The sequence below is a fragment of the Pseudorca crassidens genome, chromosome 5, assembly GCF_039906515.1.
Source record: "Pseudorca crassidens isolate mPseCra1 chromosome 5, mPseCra1.hap1, whole genome shotgun sequence".
NCBI lineage: Eukaryota > Metazoa > Chordata > Mammalia > Artiodactyla > Delphinidae > Pseudorca > Pseudorca crassidens.
In genome coordinates, this window is record NC_090300.1 from 68,480,377 (window position 1) to 68,506,538 (window position 26,162).

General features: G+C 47.2%; 1 protein-coding gene across 9 annotated transcripts in view; it reads right to left on the bottom strand.

Annotated features, from left to right (window-relative positions):
* DGKG (diacylglycerol kinase gamma) overlaps positions 1-26,162 on the bottom strand; it is a 207,314-nt gene that overhangs the window by 23,397 nt on the left and 157,755 nt on the right. For 4 of the 9 annotated variants that reach the window (XM_067738345.1, XM_067738343.1, XM_067738341.1 and 1 more), the window contains 3 exons: positions 23,505-23,682; positions 2,540-2,660; positions 219-279 (listed from right to left, as the gene is read on the bottom strand). In XM_067738345.1, the coding sequence (XP_067594446.1) occupies positions 219-279; positions 2,540-2,660; positions 23,505-23,682 (360 nt within the window). Of the gene's footprint in view, positions 1-218; positions 280-2,539; positions 2,661-8,479; positions 9,374-23,504; positions 23,683-26,162 lie in introns of those variants that run through there. The other 5 variants (XM_067738346.1, XM_067738344.1, XM_067738339.1 and 2 more) reach the window with 2 other exon arrangements.

The following is a 26,162-nucleotide window of genomic DNA, read 5'->3' on the forward strand; positions in this document are numbered from 1 at the left end:
GGAACTGGTGTCTCCCAGTGTCTGACACATAGCACATATTCAATAAAAGCTTGGCAGGTAAATGAATGGATGGATGAATAAAGTGGAAGAGAAGCTGCACTAGATGATCTCCCAAAGCTCCTGTAACTCTGCGATTCAGAGTTTCATATTAAGTCAGTGCCCCAAAGGGGCCCAAAATAAAGCTTCTCACCCTCATCTCAAAGATTGGCAAAACTTACCGTGCAAGGTGGCTGCATCCAGGGCTCTCCGTCCACTTGCATTGGCAGCAGCTTGTTCGTCCTGGAGCCCCGAGAACAGAGAGCACAGTGAGCTTCTTGGAGTCTGAGGATGAGGGTTGCCCCCACCAGGGAAATAGAAGTGGGAAGACCTGACCTGCCCACCTAGGAGTGGTTCTGAAGACTCTCCTGGGGGGGTGGGGCTTGCTGAAAACAGATTTCTGAGCCCACGTCAGGGGTCCCGACTTGACAGGTGTGGGCCAGACCCAGAGGTCTGTGTTTTAATAAGCACTATGGATGATTCTGTTGCTTTGACCCCCAGACTCTACTTTGAGAAACATGGCCCTGGGTGAGCAGTGAAGTCCAGAGGAGTCTGGGAAACAGCAGCCAACAAGTATGGCAGCACCACAGCTGAGTGGACCCTTAGTCAAACGATCAGCCAGAGGGCCTGTCCATGGTGCCAAAACGCCACTATGAAATGGGAAAGGTTATGAAATGGGGAAAGGCCTGGTTTCAACGTTGAGTGAGCAGTTGCACCGTGTCAGTGAGGTAACGTCTCCCACTTAAACGAGGTACAGCTCAGGTCTGAGTGTGTCTTGCCTTGCCCCCAGTCCTAAAGCATCCCCTCTTTTATCTCCTGAACAACAACAGACGCTGCGGTTGCATGGACCGTGGACCTGGCTTAGCTGGGAAAGGGGGTCATTGGGAATGTGATCCCCATGGGTAGGCGGAGGAGAGAGGAGAAAGTGTTGCTTTCTTGCTTGGGTCAAGGCTTCTTTGGCATATGGATTATTAAAGGAGAGAGATGAAGGAGAAAAGGCAGGTCCTTTCGGAGGCCTCTGGTCTGGGCGAGCAGGGAACAGTTGCCACCCACTGGCCAGAAAGCCCTCACCTGGGTTTGGCATCTGCCCTGCTTCTGAAATTATAAAATGAGGGAGGCAGGCTGCGTTTCTTTTTTTTTTTTTTCAGGCTGTGTTTTGATGCAGATGATTCTCCGACTGACTCTGAGGATATTTAATAATAAGAACCAATAAACCTAATAATAAAACAAATAAGAGGAGAGAGAGAGTGGCATTTTGGTTTTGGGGAGTGAGGAGAGTTATCTGGGGAATGCCCAGGAGGCTAGGGCTTCTGACTCACCCCCTCTATTTCTATCTGGAAACAGAAATATCCTATCTCTTATACATGTTTTTTAAAAATTCTTCAGAGACCAAATTCTCTGGTCTACATATGTTATGGCTTAGATGTGCTAATGGACTGGACCTACTCAGTGTTAGAGTCATGGGGGAAGGACAGAGAAGGAACTACAGAGGTTAACCTGGAAAACAGGGGCCCCAGCACAACAGCCCAACGAAGAAGAGAAGCAAAGATTTGGGGAATAATTGAAAAGACAGAGGAGACACAGAGAGGGAATGAAGAAAGGGGGTTAGTGGGCTAGATCAGGGAACCAGCTCTGAGGACCTTTCTGAAGGATGCAGGGTGGCACCAAGAACAGCGTTTCTCTGAATGTGCTCTGAGGACCTTCACCCAAGAGGTTAAGGGATAAAAGGGTTCTGTGTTTAAATAACTTTGGGAAACCTGCATGTGGTGGTCCCCTCCAGGAGATCCCCAAGACACACGAATAGATTTGATCTATAGAAATTAAATGGGAAATGGAAGGGAATGAGGACTCCTGACATAATCAGGTGGACGAAAATCTGTGACGAGTTGCATTTATTAAACAGAAGCAGCCCAAATCAGAAGATCCCCTCCATCAGACCCCATCTATTCAGGAACCTGCAGTGGCTGACCTGTGTGATCCACACTCTAGAGAACTGTCATCCTCTTAGTCAGTTATGACGGGTTTGCTGAGGTTGATGGTTTAACTCTACAAAGGTATATGGGATTGCTAACTCTAATAAAAGTATTTCTAAGACCATTATCCAAGAAAGAGCAGAGTGGAGCACAGAGCCTGGTTTTTGTCAAAGTGTGCCCTCTGGCATGCATTGAACAGTTCAATTTGTAAAGATAAAGAAGGCAAGGAGTTGGATCTCTGGTTCTCTGGACCTCATAGTATGACAATCCTATTTAGAGAATCTCACCAATTCATTCTAAGAGAACAGCAAACTGGTTGTGGTGGGACCCTTTAGTTGATGTCCTGGATGTTTGCGTTATACCTGGTTGGGGAAGTGGTCTCCAAAGACATTCTTCATCAATGTTATCAAGCTTCTGCCCCACCCCACTCTCTCTGCACTGAAATCTAAAGATGGCTTCCTAGTTGTTATCTGTAAGAATATTCAGGGAGGTGGGGAGACTGGGGGGCTGCTGGGTGATGAGGAGCATACCTGATGGAGACAGAGGAGCACTGGGCCAGCCTCCTGCCTGCACTCTTCAGGCCAGTGTAGATCTGCCCCATTTCCATGGCTCCCTCTAGCCCCACCACTTCAAGAAGCTGGTCACTGAGGTCTGTAGAGTGAGACAAGCAAAAGCAGTGCACACACATCTCTCTGTTTCCCAGTCTGGTTTGGGCCAGAAGGTCTGGTCCCTAGATGGCCAACCCAGAACTCTCAATATCCCTTCATCTCCTACCAAACAGCATTTTCATCCTCATTCTAAATAGGGAATTTCCCCAGAAGTCAACAAATGTACTTTTCATAAACAGAAACCCAGTTCTAGTAAAAAAAAAAAGGTTTTGATTCAGAAGGTTAACGTGCATCCAATGAATAGGCTGACATATCCAGAAGCCTCTTCAAATGGAGCGTAACATAAAGGATGAACCAGCTATTTCTGAAATACAATCCCCCAGTGCAGCTAAAGACACATTGGCTTGGGATTAGGATAGGAAGGAATGCTGATGAAGGTCATTATCCAGAGCTGGATCAGGTTTCTCTTCCCTGAATGTCTGAATAACATTTTGGCCCTACTGACGATGACTGATGCTTAATTAACTTCAAATTTGGCCTGCGGTAAGCCAGTGGTGAGCCAACCTCCTTGGACATCCTTGGGGAAGTCAGTGACCTCTTTCAGGACACCAGGTGCCTCATCTGAGCCAAGGAAAAGAATATTTCACCTACACCAGATTATACTGGGTCCACAGTACAAAAAGAGGGATAGAAAATACGAGTCTCAGGCTCAGAGTCGCACAGGATCGATGGCTCCCCACAGTGGCAGTCGCTTCTGATTCAGCACCTAGAAGAGGTCCTTTTTTTCAAAGTTCCTGGGACTTGGATTGTGCCTGTCCAATTTCTGGGGAAAGCAACGGCAGCGTTAAGGTTTGATGGTGGGCCCAAAGACTCATTTTGACAACACAGAAGCAAATTTATTTAAAACAGAAGCAAATAAAAAGGCAGCTTCTTTAAAAGCTTCCATTCCTTCTTTGCCTGCTAAGGCAGGGGAAATTCTCTCACAGGTTGTGGCTAATCACTAACATCCTATTAATATTCATGAACTAGAAAATTGTTCTAGAAAATTGTTAATGTCTCTGCTTATTTGACAGATGGCTTCGGTCTTCTAAGGTGCCTCCTGATAAAGTACGATAGTGTTTATTAAGATTGGCAAGGAGATATTTGGGTTTGTCTTTACTTTTTTTTCACATACACACACTGTATTTTATTTTTACAAGAGATAAATAAACTGACACCAAGCATTGTGTCTTTACTTTTTTGTTAGACTGTTGTTTAAAAAACAGTCTCTTGACAGATATACTTCTTTTTTTTTTAACACCTTTATTGGAGTAGAATTGCTTTACAATGGTGTGTTAGTTTCTGCTGTATAACAAAGTGAATCAGCTGTACATAAACATAGATTCCCACATCTCCTCCCTCTTGACGGATATACTTCTAATGAAGACAGTTAAACTACTGGGCTGACCACAAATGTGTAAACGTCGCCGAAGTCTAACCTAACGGTCACTAATGGACATCAGCTGCCAGCAGATACAAACACTGCATTAGTCTCTCTACACCCATGGTTTTCCCCTCCACACCCATCGACACTCCCATTCTCCTATCTCTGGTACTCCTGTTTTCATAACTGTGAAAAGATACTGTCTCCTTAAACCCTCCATCTCATTTGGATTTGGAACAAGAAGCCATGAATAGGCAAAGTTTGTTTAGGAGAACGCTCCAGGCTCTCTTAAGGAGCTTAGATCCAGTAAACAACAAATGTCTAAACCTCTAGTCACTTAATTAGTTCCCTTCTTACTAAAGTGTGTTGAATAACCATTGGATAGTTTTAGCTTAATGTGTCATTTTACAGTGTCTGTGAAATCAGTATGGGTTGTGAATGAGAGAGAGAAGAAGAAGGAGGAGGAGAAGGAGGAGAAAAACGAGGAGGAGGGAGGAGGGAGGAGGGAGGGGAGGGAAAGGGAGGGAGGAGGGAGGGGAGGGAAAGGGAAGGAGGAGGGAGGGAGGGAAAGGGAGGGAGGAGGGAGGGGAGGGAAAGGGAGGGAGGAGGGAGGGGAGGGAAAGGGAGGGAGGAGGGAGGGGAGGGAAAGGGAGGGAGGAGGGAGGGGAGGAGGGAGGGAGCAAAAGGGAGGGAGGAAAGACGTGTAGGGTGTGTTTAGGGGTGAGGAGAGTGGGGGAGTCATACTGGGGTAGGAGAAAGTAGGAGAAAAGAGAGGTCGAACTTTTTAGAAGTTTCTCTGTTGGCAGAGAGACAGATGTCTTGTAAAATGTTGCTCTCTGTACCAGTCTTTGGTATCTGGCAGTGCTGTGATAGTTCAGTGTTTTCCCTCCTTGAAACATTCCCTGGTAACAAAATGTTCTAAGAAGCAGGGGCCTTAATAGACTCAAGTGTTTCAGCTTTTACAATGTCTTGGTCTTTTAACAAATTTTCCTGTTGAATGGCTTTAACAGCGAAAAGTTGTTATCACTTCCCACACATTACCTTGCAGCTATTACTTCCCACACATTACCTTGCTTCCTGGCTCTAGAAGAGACATAATGCAGGCTGATCTCATCAGTATGGGGGGTGGGTAGAGGCAGGGGTTTACACAAATGTGGGACTTGGGCGATAAGTGCAGAAGTGCAAGGGGAGGGGCCAGGATCTTCTATGTCTCACCGTTCGGCCTTTGAATTTGTACTCTGAATCTTCCCCGGTGTGAAGAGGCTAGGATGGCTCCTGCTTACCACTGAAGGAAGACTTGCTGGCTGTTCTGTTTCTCTACCATTGCCTAACTGATCTTTCAACTTCCTAAAATGCCTACCAGGAAGTTCTGCAGTAAAGAAATATATTCAACTTTGTTTCCCAAACTTATTGGACCATGAGACTCTTCTTTTGTGTGATACCTAGAAAACAGTTTTATAGGTAACCCTGGCAGTTTTCTTTGGAACACATTTTGGGAAATTCTGGCATCACTCAATTCCCTGTACTTCCTCTAGCACACAGATCCTTATGCAGAAACTAAATCTGGAGTTAAAATGAAACAGAACAGAGCACAGGTTGATGTGCAGGCACACAGAACATTTAACGTTCAGAACTTAGAATCCAGCATCAGGACACCTGATATACCACGTGTCTGCTTTACCTTAGGCACCAATGACTCAGAGTGTGGTTTGGCAATTCATATCATCTCCATATTGTCTCTACATTCTTCAATTTGTTTCTGTTTAAGATGGAATGTCCATGTATCTTAGCAAAACAGGAACTCATTAATCCACTCACTCAATCATTCAACAGTTACTGATGGCAACCAAGTGCCAGGCAGTGTGTTAAGAAGTGGGAATGCAAAATATTCAACTCTTGAAGGACTCTTGGCCAAGAGGGAGGAAAAGCGTTAGGTGTAGAAGATGTTGTCAGTGAACTATAGGAACAAGGAGGCCTGAGTAACTGATTATGACTGGGCAAGGTATGGAAGGAAGTGTCACAGACATTTAAGGAAGGTCTTGAAGGATGAATGCCAAGGTAATTTGCTGGGTTAAGAAGGAGAAAGAGGAAGGACATTCCAGGGACAGGGGTGATTGTGGGTAGGACTGGATAGTCACTGGATGCAAAAGGAAATTAATTTATCAATAAACTCACTTGGCAATGTCATTGGAAAATATAAAAAGTATCTCTCCCTAATGAGAATTACTATCTAGAGATTTTTTTTTTCATAGAACTATAAAAAGAGGGTCTCTGGGCTGGGCACCAACTTGTTGCAACCAGAGAGCTAGGTCTTTCAGCACTGCTCCTGGCAACAAAGTCTTGGGCAGTGCTCTGTGTGCAGCAAACACTTCCTCCAAGAAAGAAAAAAGAGGAAGAATGGGAACATGGGAACAGGAGAATGTGGAAGCAGAGGCGGAACAGCAAGGACAGCGATAGCAGTTCCAATCTGGTACACTTGATTCAGCCTCCAGTATGGGATTTTATAAATGCACATCTGCTCATGTCACCTCCACAGCAAAAACCCTTCAGTGGCACCAACCATGACACCAGGCACTGGGAAGGGAAGATGAAATGGGCACGCTTTCATACCTATGATCAGACTGTAAACTGGCAGAAAAGTTTTTAGAAGTTTGGTAATAAATGTCTAAAACTTTCACACGGTTGATTCATTTATTTCTTGATATTGATCACAAGAAACCACTGAAAAAATCTAAGTTCATACAAATATGAATATTGTGGCGTCATTTATTACAGTGAAACTTCCCCCTCCCCCATTTCTACCTATATGAGAATAAATTATATGGTATCAAACTATAGAATTTTACACTGCTATTAAAATGTTTACAGATTTCAAAAACATTAAATATGTATATGTTATAACTTCAAGTGCGAAGGCAGGATACAAACTTACTTGCATAGCATGTTCTCAACTATATAAGAACATGCATGGAAGAAAAGAACAAATTCCCCTAAAATCTTCAAGAGTTGTGAGTTCTGGGTAATTAGATTAAAAGTGATTATTATTCTCTACTTTATGTTTTTCTAAGTGTTTTGCATGTTCTATAAGTGTATATCACTGTTATAATTTAAAAGTCATTTTAAAAACCTATCAACTGCTGTTCATACTTGGAAAGATGTAAGTTCCCTGGCTTGATGATGCCCAAGACCCGCCCCCATCTGACAAGAGGCTGCCTCTACCATTATTTCCTGACATCGTAGGGCTAAGTTCCTGCTCCAGACATATACAACAACTTAGCTCCCCAATAAACCCTACTGTTTCTCTCTTTTATGCCTCTACCCATGCCGTACTCCTGCTTGAAATACTCTCTTCCACTTTTACTTGCTCATCAAAACCCAGCTCAAGCACTGTCAACTTCAAGAAGCCTCCCTGGACTTCCATGCCTGCAGTTTGATTTAGATATTCCTCCTCAAACTTTCCCAGGTAGACATATATGGTCAAAGAAAGAACAGGCTGGTTGATGTGTTGCTGTGGGCAAGAGATGGTTGCAGTAATTACTGTACCACAGGATCTAGGTTGAACAGGGAAGGAGCTGATGGACTAGGTGAAAAGGGAGAAGCCAAGTGAGAGACTTGATGAGTTCCAGGAGCAGGTGTTCTGAGACGGTGGGAGAAAGGTTTGGGAGGATGTGCTGTGAGTGGCGCTAGGATGACAAGTTCTACCTGCGGCCCCAGTGGTGGGCAGCTGAAGGAGAGGGTGGTGATAGGGATCAGAGTCGAGGAGAAGTGCGGCTAGGTCAGGGGTTCCTCAACTTTGCTGCGTGTTAGAATTACCTGGGGTGGGGGGGTAAAAATAATAATACCCAGGTTGCCCCCATACCAGTTAAATCAGAATGTGTGGGCCTCCTACGGTATAGCACAGGGAACTGTATTCAATATCTTGTAATAATCTATAATGGAAAAGAATCTGAAAAAAATATATATATGTATATATTACGTATAACAGAATCATTTTGCTGTACACCTGAAACACTGTAAATCAACAACACTTCAATTAAAGAAAAAAGAAAAAAGAATGCATAGGCCTGGGAGCTAGGCATCAATCAGTATTCGCCTAGCTGATTTAAAGATTCCCCAGGTGATTCCAAAATGCAGACAGTTTGGGAACTGCTGGGCTAGGTTATTGGGTAGATCATCCCCATAGGCCAGTGGTTCTCAGAGCGTGGCATCAGCATCACCTGGAAACTTGTTAGAAACGGAAATCCTCAGGCCTCACCCAGATCGACTGAATCAGAAACACAGGTGGTTGGGCCTGGCAGTCTGTGTTCTAACAAGCCCTCTGGAAGATTCTGAGGCACACTCAGAATCAAGTTGGAGAACTTGAGCCTTAGGCAATAAAACTGCCCAAAACATATGCAGGAGTTGGAGTGAAGAAGAATATAAACAAGTTACTTCCTGACTGCTTTGATCCAGAGCTTCTTCACTTGAAAAGGAGACGTTAGGAATAATAATACTGACCTCAAAGTGTGGTTATGCGATTAAATGGCAGAGGTGTATGTGAAAGTGTCTGGCACAGAGTGGGCTCCAAAAACATATTAGGTTTGCTTTCCTTTTCTGCCACATTCACCCTGGCAACTCCCAACAGTCTGTCTGTCTGTCTACCTTCTTAGAGCTGTGTACGAGAGTCCAGCCCATAATATTCAGGTTAAAACATCTTAAACAATCTTCAGTGTTCCTCGTGGTTTCACACAAAGGCCGTAAATCCAGGTGAGCTTTAGATGAAGTGGGCATCCTGCCCCAGCTGTTTTTCTTCCTTTAAACTCTTCCCTGACTCTGTTCCTTTTCCCACTTCTTTGAGCTCAGCCCCATTTTGCTTTTATTTCTTTAGACCTTCCCACAGTCTGGAGGAGGGGGTGGAGCTCAGCGCCAATAGGTAAAGGCTGGCAGGGCGCTCCTATTTAAGGGGCACATCTTCCCTGCTTAAACCCTCTGGAAGCCCGACAACATCTCAGTTCTTAGTGAGGCATCCAAGGTCATTCGCTATCTGGCCCTGTTCCCAGCACAGGTATCCCTCTGCCTGGGGAACTCCTGTTTACCCTCCCGGGACACTCCAGGCAGTGTGCTTTTTCCTTCTCCTCTGCTCAGTGGATCTCACCCAACGACAACTGTTTCTGGACGCATCACTCTCCCAACCCCACTGAGAGTTGAAGGCAGGGATGTGTTCTTGTTTTGTTTATCTTTGAATCCTTAGCAACTAGCCCAGCCCTTGGCATACAGAAGGCTCCTAATAAATGTTTGTTGAGTAAATTGAATAAGATACATGCTTTAGTGTCAAAGACCTTGACAGGTTTAGCCTGAAAGAGGAAAAATATAATGATTAATAATAATGATAACAACTTGCCTAGATTAAACTGGGTAACAGGTTTCCCATGAATTAACTCATTTAATCTGCATATAACAGATAATGATGACCCAGTCTGGTTTTCACCTCTCTTCTTTAATGCATAATTTTTATGTTCATACTCATCTTGGCTGCTGGTTCACATTAATGAACATTCAGTCCTTTAAGATATAAGGGATATGATGTGGGTTTCATGATTTGGGCTCCTCACTTGCGGTGCCCTGGAGAAGCGTGGGAGATCCTTAGCCTAGCTGCGTGCTTTGCTACCCTCAATCTCACTCCCACCCTGCTTCCCCTTCTATCTGCACTCCAGGGTTCAGGTATGAGGGCTGCAATGGGCTACCCCCGGAATCAAGCAACCCTCAGCGGAGGTGCTGAAACCCTATGTGACGGCACCAGAAGGCTTCTGAGCCATCCCATCCCAGCGGTGAGGAAGGCCACCGCATACCCTAGAGCAGCTGTGTGACGTAATAAACCCTGTGGGCTCTGCCCCTTTACCTGGGTTACAGCAGCACAGGTGGACTGAGGTGTTAGGTGTCTGTGCTTACTTTGGGCTAGAATCCTATCAGTTCAGCAGGTAACACCAGTCAGCTAATGCTGCTCTGAAGCTTTGACTGACAGGGGTATGTGTCTGATTAATTCGAAATGCAAAAATTTGTCACTACTTCATACGTGGCCTCTGACAGACAAATACGGCATCACAGGGATAAAGGAAAAAGCTCAGAAACTCTGCGCAAGTTCTTGAGTTTGGGGCTAACAGCTCAATGGCTGTGTCCATACAGGGCAGGGCATTTGTTTTCTCTGAGTCTGTTAGTTCGCTAGGGCTGCCATAACAAATCCCACAGGCTGGGTGGCTTAACCAACACCAATCTATTCCTTCACAGTTCTGGAGGCTGGAAGGCCAAGGTCAAGGTACATCTTGCACCTTTCAGGGTTGGCTTCTTCTGAAGCCCTTCTCCTGGGTTTGCAGATGGCCACCTTCACACAGCCCTTCCTCTGTGCACGCACATCTCCGGTGCCTCTCTCTGTGCCCAAATGTCCTCTTCCTGTAAGGACACCAATCAGATGGGAGTAGGGCCCACCCTAACTGCCTCATTTAAACTTAATCACCTCTCTACAGTCTGTCTCCAATTACAACCACATTCTGGGGTACTGGGGATGAGGGCTTCAAAATATGAACAAAATTCCCCCCCCCCCCCCACCAAACATCCCTGCCCATAAGAGGGACAATATGAAAACCTACATCATGGGTTATTTTGAGGACAAAAGAAACAAAGAATGTGAAGGTGCTCAGCAAACAGCAGTTAGGAACGTCCCTTATCACTGGGCTACTGAGAAGCCGGCATGCACGGGGAGGGGCTGTGGGACCTTCTTACTCGCCTCAGAAAGCAAGGATGCAACCCCGCTCTGCCCTGCTGCGGGCCAGGTTCGGCCCCCATGTTCTGGACGGGTGAGTGGTAGCTGGCAGACTCGGCCTGCCAAGCCAGTGGTAGGCGTCACCTTGGGCTACTCTCCTGCCTCCAGATTTCCATGGAGATAGCCCACGTGCCCTTGGCGGCTCAGGAACCCAGAGCCCAACAAAGCCGGGCACTGATCAGCCCACCTAAGCTTCCCACTGGGTCTGGTCTGGGCAGATGAAAGGCTGCTCCCAGCTAGAGAGCTTCAAAGCCCGCTTAGAAGCATGGCGGCCTGAAAACAGGCTGGGGGGTGGGGAGATGGAGATGGAGGGGGCTTTGGGGCTTCCTTGGACACAAAAAGGTGAATAAGGAAGGAAGGCTGTAACTTACCTGCCATGTTCCCACCTGGCCTTTTAAAGCACCAGGCCCTCAGGTATCCCAATCATAGCTTATTGGAAGGGTAATTTATGACCAGTGCTTTCCCTAGACATCCTAACTCAGACACAGCACAAAGTCAGAGGGCTCCTTGCCGGTAAACGGAGCAGGCAGGGGGCTCACTTCCTGGCGTTCTGTAAACCCAGCGTAAAGAGCGTGCTACTGCGAGCCAAGCTGTGAAGCACAGAGCACGGGCTTTGGACAGACTTAGGTCGGAGTCCCTACTGTTTGGCGCTCACTACTTCTATTACTGTGGGAGAAGTCGCTTAGCCTCTCCGAGTCTTTTATCAGGAAAATGTAGGTCTAGTAACCTCACTGGCAGGGTTGCTGATGAGGTTTAGAAGTGATGCCATCCAGAGCCTGCACAGAGAGCACACAGAAGGCCCTCAAGAAACAGTGGCTGTCATTGTGATTTTAGGTTTCTTTCGAAAGGGTGGTCCTCAGGAAATTGTCTTTGCTACATAGTAAGCGCGTGGCCTTCTGCAGATGGTAATCCGTGTAATCCAGAGAAGGTAGTCCAGGAGGAAGGAGAGGAGGGAGAGGAGAAGATGGGGGGGGGGAGGGTAGGAAAAGAAAGAGGAGAAGGACCCTGAAGAAAAGAGGAGCAGAGATTCCACGACCTTGAGATTTTAGGGTGACTGTCCCTCCTGGCAAGAGAAGAATCCCTATTTCAACTTTTTTCCTTTAAAACAGGGAGCTTTTACTTGGAAATGAGTTCTTTAGTTCCTTTCCTTTCCCTGCCTTTGTGTTCCTGTGTGTGTGTGTGTGTGTGTGTGTGTGTGAGAGAGAGAGAGAGAGAGAGAGAGAGAGAGAGAGAGAGAGAGAGAGATACAATCCCGCAACGGGCCTGGTGGCTTTCCCTTGTTCCTGGGCTGAGCAATGAGGATGCAGAGAAGGATCTGGAGACAGGCATGGCTTTGACACCCCTGGTCCAGCTGGGCACCCCTTCTGACGGGCGGTTGCTTTGTGTCCTCGTCACACTGGTTTGCAGGTATCTTCCACTCCCAGGGGTCTGTAAAGCCCCATCAGGGCATAAAAGTGGTCAGAGGGTACTGAGTGGCCTTGGACTCTGGGTGATCCAGATGGAAACGGAAAGGAAAAGCAGCCCAGAGCCACTGCTTTCTGAGGAGGAGAGGGGCTGCAGGGTGGAAGGGAGAGGAAATGTGTTGGCCCAGCGGGCAGGGGCCGGGGTTTCTGCCTCTGCTCTAGCTGTCTAGTTGTATGACCTTGGGCCAGTCACTTTCCTCCGCTGGGCCTATGTTTCCTTGATCGGGGGTGAGGGCATTCTATCCTTGAGTTTGGTTTGAGCTCTTCCAACAAAGGTGGAGGCTGGGTTTCCTGGCCGGCTGGGTCAAGAGTAGGTTGGCAGCAGGCCTTGCCGCTTCTCACACTGTGCAGAAGACAGAACGTTCTGTGCAGCCCTACACTGAGGCAAGAGGAAGGGTGAGTTTGGGCTCACAATGGCCATTGTGGCTGGTTCCTGAAAGCCTGCTTGTGCGGTGGGGCCTCTATTCTGTGTGGCTTTCTCTTCCCGGGTTTGGCAGGGCTCTGATGAAGGTTCGGTACATTGTCCCCTCCATGCCTAAGGGCCAGGGGCTTCAGAAGGGGAGGGGCAGCGTGCTGGTGGAGGTGTGTGGTGGGGAATTTCCCCAGAAGAAATGGTCTCCTGAAATGGCTCTGAAGGGAGGGTCTGACATCATCACCATGCCTCTAAGAAAGATCAAGAGTGAGAATATCGCATAAGGCTTGGGAGGCAGCGGAGCTACAGGAATCTTGACCTGGTGGTCCCAATGAGGACATGAAGAGAATGACTATTACTGGACACAGACTCCAGGCCAGGCCTAGAGTTCTGTCAGCTTTATTGTTTTTAATCTTTGTGGCAACTCTGTTGGATAGACACTATTATCCCAACATTAAAAAAAAAAAAATCTTGAGGCTCAGAGAGGTTGAGGAACTTGCCCAATGTCACAAAGCTGGCATATGGTAAAGCTGGAATTCAAAGCAAGGCCGGTCTGACCCCCCAAATAAGCTCTGAATAAAGGACTCAAAGCAGAGACCAAACATCTTGGCATGGTGGGACCTCTCAGTGCAGGGAAGGGGGCGTGGAGTGGGGTGAGCCTATCCTCAGCTCCTCGCAGGGGAGACTTCTTGTTAAATGGAATGCCGACTCTCTTGGCCTGAAGGTGAAATACTAGTTGGTTTATTATCTGGCATTACTTTGCCCACTGAGCTCAAGAAGCTTCAATTCCACATACAGTGTATATCATAGAATCAATCAGTTAGTGGTGAGATCTTCCAGTTCAGCTCAAGCCTGAGTCTCAGGCATGACACACATAAGGTACATTACAGAGAGCTACGCCCACCAAATGAATCACAGCTAGAGGGATGCACATATCCAGAAAGGCAAAGCAAAAAGATAGTTGTGACTTTCTGGTTGTTGAGTCAAGATCAACCAGAAATGGGGAGGTGGGGGAGGGTATTGTGTGAATGGAAAGAATGCCAGGTTTGGTATACTTGGACTTGGCTCTAGTCCCAGATCCACCAATTAGTGTGGCCTTGGACAGGTCAATTAACCTCCCTGGGCTTGTTTTTCTAATTATAAAGTGTCTCTCAGGGGTGCTGTAGGGGACTGAAACGAGATGATGAATGCAAAATATTTCTAGCATATGGTGCTAAATTCAAGTAGGTGCTTAACAAGTGTTGGACGAATTGTCCGGAAAATGGGAAGAGATGGGTGCTGGCTGCAGGCTGGAGGTGGAAAAGACACAGGGCCCTGCTTCAGGCATCCATTCTGCCAACAGTAGCCACTGGTAATGGGGAGGGCTTTGGGGTGGAGGTAGACAGGAGAGGGCTGAGCTTGTGGGCAGAAGAAGTCGGGACCCTGTTGGGTGGTTTGCGGGGAAGGAGGCATCATCCACACGGTAGTGTCCCCTTTGTCTGTCCCCCACTTCCTGTTGGCTTTTGTCCATTTTTCCTCTTGTGCCACTGACTGCTATTCAAGGCCTCAGAGTTGTAAGCCTGTGTTCTGCACCAGCCTCCTAACTGGCCTCCTTGCTGCCAGTTCCTTTCCTTTTCCTTGAATCCAGACTGCGTGCTGCTCTCTCATCCTATTGCTCTTGGCTTAAAACCCTGCATTATTAACCTTCCCATTATTCAAAGGATCATATACAAACTCCATGGCACATTACTCAAGGGTCTCTATGTTTCCAGTCTTCCCCTTTGCTATTTCTGTGTGCTAATGCTCTAGTCCATGTGCCTCTTCTCTCATTCTGTCCTTTCCAATCCTTTCCGGCTTCAAGTACTGGCACACACACATTCTATCTTGTTCGTTCATTCATTCATTCAGTCATACATCAAATATTTATTGATCACCTCCTAGGTGCCTGGCACAGTGCTGGGCAGCAGGGGGTTGAGTCCCTAAGGAAAGCCCCTCCTTTTCTTACTCCCCACACTCTAACCGTACTCTGTTTCTGCCACTCCGTGGTGCTTGCCTATCATGCCAGTGGTAACATGATTGTTCTACATATATTTCTTACATTCGACTGAGATCTGCTGGAGGTTGGAACCATGTCACACTGGTGCTTGCACCCTCTATAGCACCTGGAGCACTCGGTACTTGAAGGCAGGTTTGAATCAGCTCTACTCGGTATCCTCTGTATTCTTCGGCCAGTCACTTAACCCCATTAGCGTCAGCCATAAAATAGATTAAATAATTAAATAGGCAACAGCTTGGCCCATAAATAAGGGCTCAGTAAACAACAGCCCAATACATATTTATTGATTAATTAAGAAGATGAAGCACTTCTTGCACGACTTAAAAACAGATCAAGAAGCACAGGCTGTGCAGAGCGTGTGGCCAGGACGGAGTTTTGCTGTGGGCTGGGTCTTAGGAGGTGCCAGATATTAAAGTTGCTAGAGGGGAACAGGAGCTGGTGGTGGGTCAAGATGGGGCAAGCAGAAGAGGGAAAAACCTAAGATGTCTAGGCCTGCCAGACAGCCAGTCTAGAAGTTTCTTCTGCATGTGAAAAACGAAAGTTTCCTTGGTTCTTTGGTTCTATTTTGAGCAACAAACCTCCTAAGGCAGGAATTCAGTTGGAGTTTAACTGCAGCTTGAACCTGTATGAGCAAGTTTCCCTCTGCGGACGTGGAACAGCCTCCGGAGGCCCTATTCTGCCTCGCCCACCCCTCCCCATCTTGGCGGGGTGTGGGGGGGGCACTCAGCTAGAGGCAGAGTCCTCCTGATTCACAAGTCAGCTGGGGAAGAATGAAGGATCGCTTCACTTGAACTTCTAGTAAATGCGGGTTGGGTCAGGGACAGGCAGAAATGGGGAGGCTGGGGTGGGTGGTCTGGTGTGTATAGAAAGAATTCCATGTGTGAAATACTAGGACTTGGGCTCTAGTCCCAGGTCCTCCAGTTTGTGTGACCTTGGGCGGGTCAATTAATCTCCCTAGGCCTCATTTTTCTAATCTATAAAGTATCTTCTTGGCATCCTCGGGGGAGCAGCCAGGCCCACCAGTGCAGTGCTTTTCAAACTTGAGTAAGCATTCATCACCAGGGGATCTTGCTGACAGGCAGATTGGGCTTCAGGACGTTTGGCCTACATTCTGACACTCTCAGGTGATGCCCTTGCTGCTGGCTGTGGACCACGTGAGGTTCTAGTGCAGGGATGGGCAAACCACGGCTCGAGGGCCAAACCCAGCCTGCTGCTTGTTTGTGTAAATAAAGGGGGACTAGGACGCAGCCATGCCATTCGTTGAGTGTGGTCTACGGCCGCTTTCACGCTGAGGGGTTGGAGGTAAGCAGTTGTAGCCGAGACTGCATAGCCCACAAAGCCTAACTATTTTAAGAGTTACTATTATGTGGTCCTTTACAGGAAAAGCTTGCCAACCTCTGCTCTAGTGGACAGAGGGCTGGCCTGTGTGAACTAAAAGACCTGCATTTCAGTCGGGGTTTGGCCAAGGGCCAGCCACTTCACCTTGCTGGTTCCCCCTCTCCTTATCTTGAGGACGAAAGGATCTCTAAATTTCTAAGAGACCAGTGAGTCTGGGATTTCAATACTACATAGACCTGAGAATCAGGTTGTGTGGCCCTGATTTGGAAGCTGCAAAAACACACCTAGCCTAACCCGCAGAGTCCAGCAGGCAACCCTGACAGGTACGGAGAGACTGCGTGATGTAGAGGCAGCTGGGAACACATAGGGGCTCGGAGAAGGGACCAGTGAGGATGGAAGGCAGACCTCCTGGCCTCCTGTCCAGGCCGATGCTGGCACAGCAGCTCTGCAACATTGCTCACGAGCATCACACACACAAATTTCATCCCATCAAACACGGTTCCCTATCTTACTGCTCCAGGTGCCCCTGACCCTGGGTGCTTTTGGTCAACCAATATTAATAAGCTCTTTCAAGGTCTCAGAGGCCGTGCCAGGCACAGGGATGTAGAAGGAACTATGATATCTGGAGCCGAGGAGCTCACATTGGGTGGGAGAGACACCATGTGAGCAAATAATTACAGGAGAGTTCCATGAGCCGCTGTGACGGGAAATGCATCACTCTGGGTCTCTAGCTTGGGCAACAGGTGATGCCATCAACAAGGCAGGGAACGTGGGGATGGGCAATGGGCTTTAGGAGAAGGGGGAGGGTGTGTAAAGAGGGAGAAGAGAATGCCTCATCTGGGTTTGGGGCATGTTGATTCCAACGTGGGTGCTTGAGGGACTGAGTGACAAAGCTGTGATTTCCTGTGAAAAGCAGAGCAGAGTCTCTCTGTAGGCCTGCCACTGATGCAGAGGAATGACTGGTGTGTTGCCATGGTTACTTCCCAGCGCTGAGGGGCGTCCCAGCGCACACCCCCCAAGTGCCCACCAGGCTCTTTAGGGGTTGCTAACCTTGCTCCATCTCAGCCCCTAGGTGAGACCTTGGCCAGAGAGACCTCTGTGAAATGCACACTTTTTAGGAACATTTCTATTTTTCAACCCGAATGAGCCGTGAGTGGCTGGCAATTGCTCACTACGACTGTCTTTCTGGTCAGATCTCCACCAAATGGGAAAATTGGGAACATACAACTCTGGACAGCTCCTGAACCCAACCGGCCACTTTCTGTTATGGTTTCCTACAAGTGAGGAGAGAGCCCTGAGAAGCAATGAACTCATGTACCCATGATTATCCTATTGTCTCATCTGAGCTCTGGCTCACCACCTGGGAGGGTGGATCTCTGACAGCTGGATGGCGTCCCTTTATCTGGCTTTGGGATTCAGGGTAAGACCCATGCAATTAGTGAAGATCCACATGGGCACAGTGCACAGGCAGGTTGAACCACCTGTGCCCACAAAGTAGTGGTGTCAACTGACTCTGAAGTGGGAGGGTTTTCCTCTTCCCAGGTAAGATCCTGGCATCTGGGTGGCAGATTTGATGACTGTATGCTTTTGCCAGGAGGGTGCCTGTGTGAGTGCCTGCTAGTTGGTTTGAGTTCCAGGCTAGCGAGCCTATCTGTGAGCCACGCAGTGGCTGGCTGGCCTTGCTGGGGTGCTGAGTAGCCATGCGACTCTCCCTCTTAGCACTTATCACAGATCCTAACTACATGCCTATCTGTGGGATTGTTTTACTGAGGCCTGGTTCCCGCACTCCCTAATGGCTGCAGGCACTAGATCTGGTTTTGCTCATCAGTGTGCCCTGGTGCCTGGCATTTGGTCTGTGTTTCGAAGGTGTGTGTTGAATAAATGACAGAAAGCCTGTCACTGCTGCTGGGAAACTGACTCAAAATGTATATCCTACCAAAGGTCTCCCTGTTTTTGCTTACCAGGAATTGCAAAAATTATTCCCTAGTGTAAGTCTGGGGAGATCTTGCCCTCTCTGTTTAGAATCTTGTCTAGGACACCCTGGATGCAGCTCACACGGGGTTGACTAAGAAACCTCACTGAGGGTAAGGTAGCCAGCTCTGGGTGACACAGCCTCAAGGCTGCTGCTGGCTCAAGGCTGAAGGCTGGATGGGGGCATACACGAGCCTCAGAGAAGAGTCTGAGAACATGTGTAGGAAGTCTCCGCATTCACATCCAGGGTGGGGCCGGAGAGAAACAACGGCAGAGCTTCCAGGGCTTCGCTCCCTAGCCTCGGGGGGGACTGATCTAGCGTGTGCCATGCATGCCCTTGGTAATTCAAGGCTTGGCACCCTTACCCTCACCTGGCTTCGCCGGATAGCCACTCAGGTGGAACCTCCACATAGGCAGCAACAGCCAAACACGCTTAAGCACAGTGCCAACAAGTAACCCTAGAGTTGTTGGCTGTTAGAACCATAGGTAATTTAAAGATAATCCAGACCAAATTACTGAAGCAGAAGTAGAGAGAATGAAATTCTAAATTTGGCCCTTTTCTCACGTACTAAATACTCATCACCTTCCACTGATCACTTAACAATTTTTCTGATTACTATTGATCAAGCGCTCACCACGTTCCAGGCATTCTGCTAAGTGTTCTACATGGATGATCTCATTTAACTCTCAAAACAAGGTGACTATGCTGATGGAGAGAGATTATAATTGTTTCCATGTTGCAAGGGTTGAAATGGAGGCTTGGAAAAATTCAGTGATTCAACTAACATCACATGGCTGGTGGTGGGGAGGTCTGGGTCTTCTAGCTTCTAGTTCAATGGTCAGTCCCTTACTCTACAGCGACTCTCAGCTATAAGTCCTCCAGGCTACATCTGAATTACTTATTTGAAGACAGCCAGCACATCTTACTTATCAAATGAGTTTCTAATGGTTCCATGAAACTAAATTCTCAGTCTCACAAATATTGGCATCGAACTCTTTGTAAGACTATTATTTTTTTAAGATTTTTCCCTGAGGGTCTGCTCCTGTCCACCTCCAGAATCTACTGCCCACTGTGCTCACAGGCCAAAGGCAAGATTCCTTCCCCGCCCCCCCACCGCCCTCCGACAAACATTTCTGTAGAACAACCTGAGCCAGGTAGGATGTTAGGCTCTGAAGGGGACACAGAGATGAAGAACACATGCTCCCCATTTTCCAGGTACTGGCAGGAGAAAAATATGATGAGGATACATGTGCCTACGAGACAAGGCAACCCATAATCAGTGTACTGTCAAGACAGAAGCCCAAATTAAATGCTCTAGGAATTCGGAGGCCAGACTCACTTCCAGAGGTTGCACCATAGGCTCTAGGAAGGAGATGGCCCTTGAGGTAGGTCTTGTATGAGGAGCAGAATTTCAACCAAGTGTATATGGAGCCTTTCCTTGGACTGGAACATAAATGCTTCCTGTTTTCTGAGTGTCTGGCTTGTACAGAACACATAGTAGGACCTCAAATAAATTTTCTAGTTGGACACTAGCCACTTGGGGCTAGGCTAGGAATCAGGGACTTGGTTCTGATGCGACCACTGGACATAAATTGTATAAGTCCTATTGCTTCTCTGGGCCTCTGTTTTTCCCAACTATGAAATAGGGACATGGAGGGGAGTGGGTATAACCTTGCTCATGGGTTTCTGGTTAGGGTTAGGTTAAGTTAATATATGAAAAACTATCTGCAAGCCAAAATGAAATATAAATACCTGTCACTATTCTTACTGGTATTATAAAAACTAAAAAGAACCATTGCCCAGGTACCTCTCATTTATCCAATAACCTTTTTTGGACTAACTACACGGGGTCAGGCACTGGGGAAAAGATGAATACTATCCAGCCTCCATCCTTGGAATTTGAAAGGTCTAGGAAAGGAGGCAGAAGGTACAATTGATGGTATAGGTTTAATGTGCCAGGGCAAAGGCTGGGCTGGAGTTTGGTAGGATCTCTGCTCTTTCTTAGTGATAGTACAGATAGGTGGCAATGCTAAACCTGAGAACTTCAAAATCAGTCATTCAGCTGGTATGCCCCAACATAACATAGCCTTAAAGGTGAGGAGAAAATTTAAGCTTATACTATGTTCCAGGCACTCTGACATCCATCATCATGACAAGCTAGGTATTATGATGCCAATTTTACAGGTGAGGAAGCTGAGACTCAGAGAGGTTGGGTAACTTTCCAAGGTTTATAAGACTAGAAAGTGTAAAGCCTAAATTTAAACCCAGGTCATTCAACTGCAAGCTTGGTACTTTCCCCAAGACCACTTCTTGCTTTCTAATCAGCCAGTGGTTTCATAGAACTCATTCCATGCTAATCTTGATTGACCTTCTTTCTTGGCTTGCTTTTCCAAGGAGAAAGACTGACCTGTGATGAGATTTGACAGTAACATTTTCTGTTGTCATTTCCTTTAACACTTCCTATGATAAACCCCCTCCCTCTCACTATTCTCTTCTGACCTCTCCCTCACCTCCAACCCTAGTGAATCTGCCAAGGAATAACAAATCCCAACAAATAAAGAGCCTGCAGAGGAAGATCCCTACCTTCTCAGCCACTGGCCTATAAACCGAGACAAAACACACCGAAAGAAGGAAGAAACCTGCCATATAATTCTGTTCAAGGAGTCCACTAGACCCAAACCTGGCCGTGCCTTAATTCTGTGGAGCTGTAAGCAACCTACGCTCTACAGGAACCTGTAGGATTGTCAGATTTGCCTATTTTACACATAATGAAAACTGAAACCCAAGAAGTTGAAAGGACTTGCCCAACATCATACACTAGTGAGAGGCAAAGTCTGGACTGGAACCCAGGACTCTTGACTCCCAGGCCAATGCTTTGCCACTTTTTAAAATGGGTTGCCTCTTTAGCGTTTCCTCATTAACATCTCATCTTAAAGGAGATCATGGCCCTTTAAGAAAAAGCTTTCACTGTAGGTTCGTTCTCTGCAAAGCCCAGAAGCCAAGACTCCCTCCTCAGTCTCTGCTCTAATCAGCTCCTGTCCTCATCTAAAGAACAGGAAGTAGCTGCATTTTTAGCTCTGAAAGCATATTCTTGGGGTGGGAAAGGGGGATTTTGGGAAGAGAGTTCCTGTACATGAAGGTCATGAGCGATCAGCAGACACATTACTCTTGCTTGAAGAAGGGGAAGATATACGGTAAGACATACAAGGGAAGATGACGATTGTCCTTGAGCCCCAACCAGAAAACATCCTCAGCAAGAGCGGCCCCCAGCCCTTGCCTGAGGGGAGGGGGATTCTGCCCTGATTCTGCTCTGCCTGGATGCCAGAGTGGCGGCTGGGGTGGGAACACTGGGGTGGGAAAGTTTGCAGAAACTTTCTACAACTTCCAATGCTCCCCCACCCTCTGCTAGCACCCACAACTTCCCCTGCCAAGGGAGGAAGGAGGAACACATTATTGAGTTTAATAATTTATACAAATTGAAAAGTTTACTCTGAAATAAAGGGGACTTAAGAGGGAAGCAGAGAAAAAAAAAATTCCCAAGTCTTCTCTTAAAGGACACAGGTGTGCAGATGACCCCTCTTGATGACCTTGCTTCAGAATACGACAATCTGATTGTTTAACAGGTAGGTCTGAAATAAGGCAGTAACCATTCCCTCAATGGTTGGCCAAGTTTTGTCTCCTTCTACTGGTGGGATCACATCCAGCCTTAGGACTAACCACCTGGGACATCAAAGAACCCAGACCCAGATTCCTGGACACTTGTCTATGTTGGTGGTTCTCAAACCCGGCAGCCCATCCGATCGTCTGGGGAGCTCATTACAAATTTAGGTTCCCAGGAACCAACCCAGAGATTGATTATGGAGATATGGGCTGGGGCCCAGGACTTCATTTTCGATAGGCAGGTCTGGTTTAAAAATCAATGGTCTGGTCAATCCCATCCATTCAGTCATTAAAACTTTTATACCAGATGCTGGTTTTATGGCAAAGAAAACCAACGTCCCAAAAAGTAGGTTAGTGCCAGCACTTGGATTTGAATCCATTCTCCTGCTCCTCAGGTGGGGTCTTTGCCAAAGCCCTCACATACGGCTTCTCCCCACACCCCTACTCTGGCTCACCAGGCCACTGAGAATCCCTGCGGATCAGCGGGGCCGGCTCATCCGATCCACAGAAGAGGCAGAGCTGCCAGGAACTTTGATTGCGGCCCGTCTGGTTTGCTGGTGGCAGTGGCTGGTAAGGGGTAGGGCTGAAGGTAGTTTTAAGGGCACTCTCAGAAAGCTGTGTCCTGTATCCTGGCGGGTAGTTGATGGCCTCTAAGGCACACTATCCAGTTGTTCCAGGCAGGAAGAAGAGTCGGCTCATGGCCGGGTGGCAGAGGCAGAGGGAGTGAGGGGGCAGTAACAGAAGATGCAGTCCGGAGGTGACGAGAGGCCAAACACTCTAGGACCCTCTAGGCCACATGAAGAGCTTTAGCTTTCAGTCTGAGCCACTGCAGGATTCTGAGCAGGAGAGTGGCACGGACAGACATATTTTCCCAGGGGCATTCTGATGCAGTGGTGAGAAGTGACTGTAGAGGGTGGGGGAAGAAGCAGGGAATCCAGTTGGGAGGGTTTGCAGTAATCCAGGGGATAAGGCATGGTGCCTCAGACCAGGGTGGTAGGAATCTTAGATGTTTTTAAAGAGTAGAGCTAACAGATTTTTGGATGGGTTGGGTATGAGATATGAGATAAAAGGGAATCGAGGACGGTGCCAAGTGTTTTGGCTTAAGCAGCGGGCAGGTTTGAGTTATCATCAACTGAGATGGAGAAGGCTGTGGGTGGAGAAGGTTTGGGGGAGGGACGTCAGAGATCAGTTTTGGACTTGCTGAGTCACTGGCACTCACGTGGTATTTAAATAAAGTCTCACTACTCGATGAGATCATCAAAGAAGTGAGTACAGACAGAAAAGAGAAGAGGGCTGGGGACCCTCCCGTATAAAGAGGTTAGAGAGAAGCTGAGGACTCAGCAAAAGAGACTAAGAAGGAGTGACCAGTGGGAAACCAGGAAGGTGTGGAGTCCTGGAAGCTGAGTGGACAGTGTTTCCAGGAAGAAGGAGTGATCAGTTGGGTCAGATGCTGCTGACAGATGAAGCAAGATCAAGATTGAGAACTGACTATTGGATTTAGTTACTGAAGGACACTGGTAACCTTGACACAAACAGCCTTTGACCCTAACCTCATGGAGTCCCACAGTTTGACTACTGACTGTCATTTTGGGCTCCCTTATTGTAACTTTTCTCAATTAGGTTATTAAACATTGCAGCATCAGGGATGATGAGTCAGTGTATCTCCGAGTCCCTGTAAAGCTGTAGAAGCTTCTAGAGCCTGCTGTAGACCCTAATACAGTTTGCTGCCAGACCCGCCTGAACACCCCTCCCACTGACCTGGAGCAATTTTCCTCATGCTTGGCTTACCTTGAATGCAGAATTTCAGTTCCTTGGGGTCAGTGACGACCTTCCTGCTTTCCCGGATCACAGCCCGGTTCTTCTTGGTTTCTCCCCAGAGATTGGTGCCACCGTACATGCTGGGAATGTTGAGAATAGCAATGCCTTCAAGGAAGATGCCGCTCAGGTCCACCCCAACTCCGTCACACTGAGGGGCAGAGAGAGAATTTCATCCGTTAGTGTCCTCAGTATATCCCAACCCAAGGTGGCATGTATGTATGTATGTGTGTGTGTGTGTGTGTGTGTGTGTGTGTGCGCGCGCACGTGTGGTGTGGGCTCTCATGGAGAATGTGAAAGGCCGTCAGCCATCAGCCAGCCTCTGTCAGAAGCTGAATCTTGGGCAACACTGCTCAGGCCTAATGCTTTGGCTACTGCAGTGGGGTGAGGGAGGTCCAGTTCTGGGCAGCTCTGGGGAGACAGCACGAAGCTCCAGGAACCGTCTATAGATCTAGAAGGGCTTTAGGGATGGTTCAGAAGACAACTGCAAACTGTTCACCAGTCCAACATCATTATCATCAATCCTGCCCCTCCGTAACCACTGTGATCTGGTGGAGCATTGAGTCCAGAACCTAACACTGCATATTCTCAACAAATGACAGAAAAGTTTCATTTTACCTCTTCTTATTTTACCCCTCCTGTGAGAAGTATAAGACTTTAAGATTTGGATGGCTTTCAGAATTTTCCTGTCTCCTGTATCTCTATCGTAAGTGCAATTTTGGCATATGTGCTTGCTGATGTAGCAGAGTTTCTTTATCCAGTCTCTACCACCCACATCACCGCCAGGTACAAAAGGCCAGTAGGCTCCAATCTGCCTGTCTCACATATCTATAAAGTCAGCCTACTTTGGCATAATGCTTACCAACGCAGCAAAAAATAGATTAGCTCTGATCCTCGTTCCTCAGGATTGGAGGTAGTCTACTTCATTTACAGAAGAAAACATTACCCAGAGAGGTAAGCTAAGCTATCCAAGATTGCACAGTTGATAAATAACAGAGCAGGGGTTCAAAGCTGGGGAATCTGACTACAAAGCCCAAGCTCTTTGTCTTGCTTAATGTGAGGCAGGAAAAAAAATCAAAAGCATGCAACAAAAATCCACTATCTTTGAGGTTACCAACAAATCCAAACTTCCAGAGATTTCTTAACAGATGAGTCATAGAAAGGTAGGGCTTGTTGCCATTCATTTTGGCATACTTCCTGATTTCTTTGCAGCTCTCAATTTATCGTATCTTATCATCCCCATGACTTGTCTCCCCAGCTACAAAATGGTAGAGAGTGAGCTTCTTTGGTGACTGGGAATTCCTTTCTTTATTAGGAAGTTCTGATTATTTCAGAGGTCTTTTAATGTTGAACCTGATTCTCTTCCTTCCTGCTTCCACCCGTTGGTCTTATTCTCCCTTCTGAAGTCAGACAGAATGAACCTCCTTCTCCTCCATGGAAGTGCCCACTGGGTACACGATGATGTACATCCATCAGCAGCAGCAGCATCATGCATATGCATTAAACGTTGCCATTTGCCAGGTAGGCTTTTAGACACATCTCACTTATTACCTTCATGATAATCTTATAAGTTAGTTACTAGGATTACCCTCACTGTACTTTTGGGGAAACTGAGGCACAGAGGCAGTTAAGTTACTTGCCCAAAGTCACACAACTTACAAACGGAAGTACACAGGTTGACGGCAGGCTGTCGGAGTCTCAGTCTTACCCACTCCTTTCTCTCTCTTCCCTCTCACAGCACCATTTAGTTGTGCCTCAGGGTTGAGCACTGTCAAGTCTCTGGCTCCTCCTGTGGGACTTGCCCCGTTCTGTACACACTACGGTTTGTTACTGTCCTACTCCATAAGGTCCTGGCACTGAAAAGAACACCAATGGCAGAATCTGATGGCACAGGCGGCAATGTCACCAGCACTTCCTGGGGCTGGGATCCCCTAATATTATCACGCCCCAGAAATGAAATAATGTGGGGAGCCCAGGTAGAGGCTCAACATGTCCCCCATGATCATTATCCTTAGTGTTAAATATGATCAAGTTTGCACTAGCTCTTTTATGAGCAGCTACATGACGACTGAATCACTTCAGCTTGAGTGGGTGGTCATCTCAGGCACTCAGGCCCTCATCCCATCATCTACTTCTCAGCCCAGTCTTCCCCATCCTGAACTTGTGTAGGTATTTTTAAATAACTTAGACAGAGGGTTTTGCACTTAATTTCATCTGACGTTCAGCCCAAGCCCCCACCAGTCCATCTAGTTTATATTAAATCTTCATTCTGTGACCCTATGCAATAGCTCTCCTATTATTTGCAGATTAGGTCCATTAATACACATATATAAAGGGCAAAACAGGGAATAAGCCGTCTCCTTGGTCAGTTTAACACACCAGATATTGTGCATTAAATGGCCCTTGGGGTGTGGCTGCCTTATCAGGGCTGCACCCTCTGAACAGGACTGTCACCCAGCCCACTTTTCATTACAGTATGGAATCATGGAACTCAGAGATGAGAGGGACCCAAGAGAACATGTCCTGTCTTTCATCAGTGAGGCCCAGTGAGGTTAAAGATCTTGCCTGTGGTCATCCAACTTACTAATGGTGGAGTTAGACTAGTATCCAGGTGTTCAGACCTCAATTCTG